General features: G+C 57.6%; 1 protein-coding gene and 1 long non-coding RNA gene across 2 annotated transcripts in view; one reads left to right on the top strand and one right to left on the bottom strand.

Moving 5' to 3' along the window:
- The window catches only part of ADI1 (acireductone dioxygenase 1), an 8,284-nt gene extending 7,189 nt beyond the window's left edge, over positions 1–1,095 (bottom strand). Inside the window, exon 1 of the mRNA XM_040495962.1 lies at positions 882–1,095. Coding sequence (XP_040351896.1) covers positions 882–1,001 — 120 coding nt within the window. The 5' untranslated portion in view covers positions 1,002–1,095. The remainder of the gene's footprint in view (positions 1–881) is intronic.
- Positions 1,096–1,156: 61 nt separating this feature from the next.
- LOC121044039 (uncharacterized) lies at positions 1,157–2,825 on the top strand. Its single transcript, XR_005797077.1, has 2 exons — positions 1,157–1,293; positions 1,948–2,825. It is a non-coding gene; the product is annotated as an uncharacterized LOC121044039 (long non-coding RNA).
- The last annotated feature ends 4,973 nt before the right edge of the window (positions 2,826–7,798 follow it).

Here is a 7,798-nt window from a genome sequence, read left to right on the forward strand (position 1 = left end):
AAAGAAAGAAAGAAGAAAAAGAAAGAAAAGAGAGAAAGAACGAACAAACGAACGTTAACACTGCTCAACCAGAGGTACCAAGAAGACCTGCTTCTCCTTTATCTAAGAGAGACCAGATGAGGTCTAAAGTGCTGTTAGGCTGGAACATTCTACGAGCCTGTCCACCGGGGGTAAAGCGTCGCTACAAAACAAATCAGACTTTATTCCATTCTGGTCCCAGATGGAGCACGCGCGCGGGAGCGGACGTCACAGCGGACTCCGACAGCCGGGCCCCTGCAGCCCGCGGTGGGGGAGGAGGGGAGAGCGGTCCCGCCGAGACCCCACACCCCTGCGTGCACCTCGCCAGGAGGGCACACCTGCCGCCGGCGCACCGCACAGGGACCCTGGGTGGCCCAAGGTCTCCTTCCCCGCTCTCGCCCGCTGCAGTCCGCTAACGCCGCGAACCCACCCGCCGCGTCAGACCACAGACCCCAAACCCCCGCCCGACACCTCGCGGGGAACCCGACTCCCCCCACAACCCCTCTGCAAGCATGCGCAGCGCGCCCAGGCCGCCCACCGCCCAGCGGAGACGCCGAGCATGCGCAGGACGCCCAAGCCCCCTAGAGGCGCGCAAGCGCTGAGCGCCCCGCACGCCGCCGCTCGGCCGGATCGTGAGCATGCGCACCGCTCCCGGGGCGCCTAGACTCCAGCCCCGCTACCCAGCGCGCGTTGCGTGCCCCGGGCGCCGCCGACCGCCCGACCCCTGACCCCCTGTAAGAGCATGCGCAGCTCTTCCCCCGGCCCTGTCCTGGCCGCGGTCCCCACTCGCCGAAGCTTCGGGTGTGCGGGGAGCGCGGGAGGGGGGGGGGAACACCGCCCCCGCCCGCCCCCGCGCCGCGTACCTTCCAGTAAAGAACCCCGAGCCGGCGCAGCTGCTCCAGGCCGACCGGGCTGCAGGGGTCGCCGCGGTGGGGCAGCCTCGGGTCGTCGGCCGACTCGTCCATGTACCAGGCCTGCACCATGGCCGGGCCGGGGACGCGGTGGAGGAAGAACGGGCGCGCCGCGCGGGGAAGGCCCTTGCCCCGGGGCGGCCGGGCGGGGCGGGGCCGGCGCGCCCGTCGGAGGGGGCGGAGCGTGGGGGAGAGAAGGGGGACTGCGGGGAGCGGGGCGGGCGGGAAGGGGTGCATCGGGGGGGCGGGGCTGGTGACCAGGAGGAAGAGCCTGCCCCAGGGCCAAGGGTCAACTTGCTGCCGCTCAGCGGGGACCGCGTGGGTGAGACAGACGGAATTCGCACCGAGTCTGGCCTCGTTCTAGGTAAACGGGGCGTCCCGAGTCTTTCCTACTGCCCTGCTCTCGGGGTGCACGGGGCGCAGGTAAAATTCAGCGTCCTCCAGCCCTCTGCAAGTGGCGCCGGGTGCTACGATCTCTGGACAGGCAGAAGAATCTTGTGAAACAAACAGTATTTTACAGGAAGGAAACTAAATGCCATCCAAAAAAAGTGGTTTTATTACAACCCACGCAGCTGATGTGGGACCTAGCGCGGCTCGAGGTCAGGTCAAGTCACCACGCAGGACAGGTGTCACTCAGGAGACTGTGCCTTCTCCAACCCCTCCCCCCTTCTTTGTAACAGCAGCAGGTCTACAGTACGACCCTGTATTTTTAAACCGCCCATCCCCCTTCCCAGGGTTAGGACTTAACGTCCTAGGAGAAATAAACAAGCTTCCCTTTCCCAGTCTTTGAATTGATAATCCGTTTAGCAGATTAGAAAAGAAAAGAAAGGTTCATTTCTTTCAAAGCAATGAACCAGAAAAGATGGGATTATCTCAGCCATTCACCACGGTCTCTAGCAGGGAATCAAGTAACTGGGAAAGGTATGGGATTTAAACCAGACCGCTCTAGTCCACTCTAGAACTTCCCCAAGTTGTACACAAGGCACACATTTACTTCGTGTCCGTTCTGCTGCTGCAGCGACTGCACAGTGGAGAGCCCGCCTCTCCAGCTCGACCAGCGACAGCTCGTCCTCCAGGATTCCACCTTCGACATCACTGCCGGTTTTGTTCTGCGCTTCGTGACAAAGCTGCGGAACGTGGTGGTTGATGGTGGTCTCACCCCACGCCCTCACCTTAGCCCACCCTGCAGAGCCGCAGAGCTCGCCAGTCCCTGCCGGCCGCTCCCACAAGGCTGCCCCGGCGCCCCCCTCCACCAGCCCCCCTGTTGCCAGGTCCAGTCCTTGCTTCTGTTCTCAGTCAGTTCGTCACGGTCGCCTACTCCCTTCCCGAGACATTTCTTGTCATTTCCCTTCCGCTCCCTCCTGGTTCTCGGTGGTGTGGCCACAATGTGCTGGGGTGCCCAGGGCTCTCCGTGTGCCGTCCTCTATCCGCACACGCTGTAGGTGTGCTCGTGTGGTGCAGTACACATCGATGACTGACCCCCACCATCTGTCTCCAGCCAGGACCTCTTCTGAGACCAGGCTCCATGTCTAACTTGGCCTCACCACACGCATGGTCGGTGTCTAGACCTAACTCAGCCGAAACGGAGTCGAGCGCCTGCACACCCAGCCGTGTCTCCCCAGCCTTTCCTGACCTAGCGAACAGCAGCGCCAAACGTCTAGGGATTGTGTGTTTCCTCTCCCCTCCCCTCAGCATCCAGCCAAGTCTAGCAGCAAATCCTGTCGCTTTGACCTCCAAAGCACACCACACATCCACTCACTTACCCCCATCCCGGGTCTTTCTGCCCTCTTTTATTGCCTGATGAAATGGACTTACTGAAATTGACCCCCTGCTTCCGTTTCTGCGGCTCCACACTTCCGTGCAGAGCGTGTATTAAAAAACACAAACGGGGTTGTGTCACCTGTCTGCTTGGCCTTCCTTTCCCAACCGCCCGGCTGCCGACCACCTCTCCAGCCTCTGCCTCCCGCCTGTTCTCTGCCCTCCACACACGCGGGTCTCTCAGCGTCTGGGTCTGCCGCCCTCCCTACCTCGGGGCCTTTGCCAGTGCGTTTTCCCTCCCTCCATCCTGCAGACACCGTTCTCCCCTGCGCGCTTCCCTTCTCCGCTTAGGACCCCTCCCTAGAGAGGCCTTCTGACCGCACCCTGCACGGCTGGGAGGTCTCCCTGTTTCACAGGCTCCTGGTGCTTGTCTGTAATGATGGATTTGGCTAATGTCAGCCTCCACCTTAAGACTGCCGGCCCCATGTTTTTGGTACTTGCTGAATGAATACATGTGTGTTGCCAGTGACGACTTGTGTCTTGGGGTCAGGGTGTGTCTTCCAGGGACCAGTGCCTGGTATGTGACAGGCGACAAAAGGAGGTCTGCTGAATGAAAACGGAAAGGCTATGAGAAGCACTCCAGAGTTTCCACAACATCACTACAACTGCCCTCCTAACTCAAATCAAATCTCCTTCCCTAGAAAATAATGCTGTGCGCTGGGTAATCTTCTGTGGGCTTCCCACACGTGGTCTCACCTGCCCTCACGTTTCTTTAAGGTCTATTTATTTTTGAAAGAGGGTGTCAGCAGGGGAGGGGCAGGGAGAGGTAGAGACAGAGGATCCAAAGCAGGCTCTGCGCTGTCAGCACAGAGCCCAATGTAGGGCTCGAACCCATGAACTGTGAGATCGCTACTTGAGCGGAAGTCCGACGCTTAACCGACTGAGCCACCCAGGCCCCCTTACTACCCACGCTTTAACGACAACTGAGGCAAGCAGGGCTCATAACTGGCTCAAGGTCACACGGCCAGGAAGGAGCAAGGCTGGGATTTGAGCTCCCTGCAAAGCGTGCGGTGGTTGGGGGGAATGACCGCTTCCCGGAACTAAGCACCTGCAGGGTCGCCCCCACCCCACCCCACCCCCCACCCCCGCCACCATAGGGCAGCACAGCACAGTCGTGTGTCACCGTTCGTTGGCCTCCACGTTAAGCAGGAGCCTCGTTTATTTATTTTTCACTATTGGGGAGGAGAGGGAGCTGTTTTATGTCTGTACAAACAACCATACTGTGGAAAAGCAGGACAAGCGGCCGCGGAACCTGGCACTGGCTGGCAGAGCGGGTCCGAGCAGGCAGAAGCAGACACGAACAGCACGCATCGCATCGCTTTCCTGTGACCAGTGCTGCCCTCCGGGAATCCTCCTTAGAAGGGAAGAAGTCTCTTGAAATTGAACTGCTTCTTCCAGCAGAATAGCCAGCAGCAGCCAAAAAATACATCATGCAACCGGAGTTTATCACCCCGAAGTGGGCAGCTCGGGAAGGATCTGTAGATGCTTTGAAAGACAGATGGTCGCCCTCCCTGCGGCCCTGCCCGCACGCCCGCCACCCATCCACGGGTGTGCGCCCGTGCCAGCGACGTGCTTCCTCTGCGAGGGCTTCCTCTTTCGGGCTTCGTGGGCCAAGAGGCAGAATCAAGCAGAGGAGATGGGTCCTTCAGTAGCAACCGTTTTGAAATGTGAAAAACAGGCACCTGGGTGGCTCAGCTGGTTAAGCGTCCGACTTTTGATTTCAGCTCAGGCCGCAATCTCACAGTTTGTGGGTTCGCGCCCTGCGTCAGGCTCCGTGCTGACAGTGGGGAGCCTGCTTGGGATTCTCTGTCTCCCCCTCTCTGTACCCCTCCCCCCGTTCTCTCTCTCAAAATAAACTTTAAAAAAAATGTAAAAGCCATTCTTAGATCACAGAACATACAAAAACAGGCATCAGGCTGGAATCTGCTGACCCCACTGTATCCCAATAATAATATTAAAATTGTATTTCCCTGGCCTGTGGGGAGCACTTTGTCAGAGTCTCAGATTTCACGCTACTAACAAGCCAAGGAGGGAGCTTGCCATAAGCTTGTGCATGCGGGCGAAGACCCGAGTCTCCTGGGTCAGAGGCAAGGCCCAGCGCCCGACTCAACGGCAGTGGCTGGTGTCAGTGTCTCTGCACCGGCTCCTCCCAGGGGACGCGAAGAGACCAGAAGACACCCGTGCACCCGTGTGCTCAGCAGGTTGCACTGAGCTTAGGAACCTAGATCTCCATTATACCGGGCAGGAAGCATGCCTGCCCCTGCTCCAGGGACACACCAACCACATCGGTCTTCCAAGGCCATTGGGCTAAACAAAGATCCCTGCAACGGTAGTTAGGATCCCACTGGTGTGTGTGCAGAAATGTCAGAGGCCCGTGGAGAACTGGGACCCGCTCTATGTGCATTTATTGGACAGAGTCTTGGAAATATGACAGAGTGCTCACGGTCCTGAAGGTGAGAAGTGTGGGCACGGCGAGGGTCACCCTCTGCTCAGCGTCACAAGCTGCAGTCAAGGTCGCTGCGGCTGCCTCCTTGCTGGAGCGTGCTTGTTGGCAGAACTCACTCAGTAAACCCGAGACCCCTCTTTTCTTACTGGCTGGTGACCAGGAGCTGCTCTCTATGCCCAGAAGATGCCCTCAGTCCTTTGCCCATAACATAGACGCCTACTTCTCTAAGCCAACAGGCAAGGCTTTATCCCTTTGAATCTCTCCTTCCAAGAAGATCTCGCCCGATTAGTTCAGGCTCACCAAAGATAACCTCCATTTTGATGAACTCCGAGTCCAGTGGTTTGGGGCTTTAGTTACTCCTGCAGCAAGGCTCAGTAATTTCACCAGCAGCCAGACTCACAGCTCCACCCACGCTCAAGGGTCTGATACAGGGCTTGTCCACCAGGGGGGGGAATCTCAAAATGCTGCTTACCACATCCATAAGTCTCTGTATTGTCCCTACTCACTGTCAGTGACTGAGCAGAGACTGAAAATGGTTAAGAACGGTGGCACCAGGGGTGCTTGGGTGGCCCAGTTGGTTGAGCGTCCGACTCCGGCTCAGGTCATGATCTCAGGGTTCGTGAGTTCGAGCCCCACGTTGAGCTCGCTGCTGTCAGCCTGTCAACACGGAGCCCGCTACACTACGGACCCTCTGCCCCCTCTCTCTGCCCCTCCCCAGCTTGCGCTCTCCCCCAAAATAGGTCAATATTAAAAAAAAAAAAAAAAAAAAGTGGCCCCTGCTCACTTTTACTTATTTACCAGCTGTCCATGTTTTAGGTAAAAGCACAGTTATCAATGTCACGGTTTCATTGGATTTAGGATTCTTAAATTGATGGTAACTAGACAACTTTTTAAGATACAGTAAAAAAAAAACCAAAAAACAAACCTCTACAGAGGCCAGGAGAATAACCTTGACTCAAGCATGACACTTCCTCACGTTGCTAGGCGTGGGGAATAAGCTTGGGATTTCCCTGAGCACTGGTGGGTTAACAAGGCCTAAAGAAATAGCCACAGGATGAACCAAGTTTGGGTAAAAAAGGTCCGGTAAATGGGGCAAAGGCCCCCAGAATAGGACAAAAGTATAGGAATAGGAAATCGCAGGATGAAGGCATCCAAAAATAGTAAACGAGATAAGGTGTTCAGGGGGGAAATGCCCCCCAACTTAGTACAACAGCAGAAAGCTGCTTTCACAGGAAGGAAGGACCAAATTAGGTGAACAGGTAAACAGTGCTATAGACGTCGGTGGGGCGTAGTTGCCCAGAGAGGAGCTAATTAGCAAAAGAAAGGTTCCTTGTTGACCCTGACGTAGCTCGCTCGGTCTTTCTCATCCCCTAGGCCAGTTTAGGTAAACAGAGGAGGGGCCTCACGTCTGCTGTAAACAACCTTCCACCCAGTGTCAGGAGTCTGTGTCTAACAGCGCATGCCTTCAACACCCCCTTTCCCTCCTGCCCGTGACTTAATGTTCACGGTTTCATTGTCTCTTGGTACACGCCCATCACGCTTGTAAGCCTTCTGACCCCAATAAAAACGGAGCAAGGACCCTTACTTGGGGCTCCTGTCTCCTCCCGGACATTAGCCTCTCGTATTTTAATCCCGCGTCTGCCCTGTTGCTGGACAAGAGGGAACTCCACATCCAGGGTATATGACAGCTGGGTAAGCCTTAGGAGACGATCACAATTCTTTTTCTGGCAGGGAGGGTTCTGGACGGCACAGCCATCGTAACCGCGGCCTCAGTAAGGGCCGCGTGTTTGCTGTTCCCCTCTCGGTTCCAGCAGCGCCCCGCCCCCGGCGACCACCGCGCACTGAGTCAAGTCAGACTGCGAAGGCAGGCTCGCTCGGCTCATTTTTGAGACAGCGTCTGCCGGGCGGGCTGGAACAGCGATGGTGATCTGGGGGCGAGTTCGGCCTGCAGGCCAATCCTAGGGGCCTCTCTCCTGGCAACGGTCACACTTGGGTTGATAGCAGAGATGCTTTCTGTGCGCTTCCCTTGCGTCACAGACAACATTAACGCGTCGACGCAGACGTCGACATTTCCTAATTGTTCACGGCTTCCTCATCTTTCTTCATCTCTCGAGAGATGCGGGGCTTCACGTCTGGCCGGCTTTCCTGCACGTGTGTCCGAGCAGCCACGGCGGCTGGTGGCACAGGAGTGTCACACGAGCGCCAGCAGCTGCCCCGGCGCGGCCTTTGCCCCCTCACCGCGCTGCTCGGCACAGGGAGGGCCCTCCGCGTCTTGGCTCCCGGGGATGTGTTTCCACGCCGCAGCCCCTCGTGCTTTAGGAACCACGGCCCAGCTTCGTGGCTCCGGGGACAGGCGCGCAACGTGCAAAACGAACGAAACAGAACAAAGATAGGTTGGCTCTGCCGCGGGCTGGGGGGCCTCGCCTCAAGCAAGACTGCGCTGGGGCTCAGAGGGTGCTAAGGGTTCCCTCCTTCCCGGCCTCGGCCTCGGCCTGCCTCGGCTCTCCTCCCCGAGAGCTGGCTCAATTCTCACCTCCCGTAACGAGCTTCCTGTCGGTACAGAAAACCCAGCCCCCAGTAGCTCCGCAGCCATGCTTGTAATTCA

The sequence above is a fragment of the Herpailurus yagouaroundi genome, unplaced genomic scaffold (assembly GCF_014898765.1).
Source record: "Herpailurus yagouaroundi ecotype Mexico unplaced genomic scaffold, PumYag 188, whole genome shotgun sequence".
In the NCBI taxonomy this organism is placed as follows: Eukaryota; Metazoa; Chordata; class Mammalia; order Carnivora; family Felidae; genus Herpailurus; species Herpailurus yagouaroundi.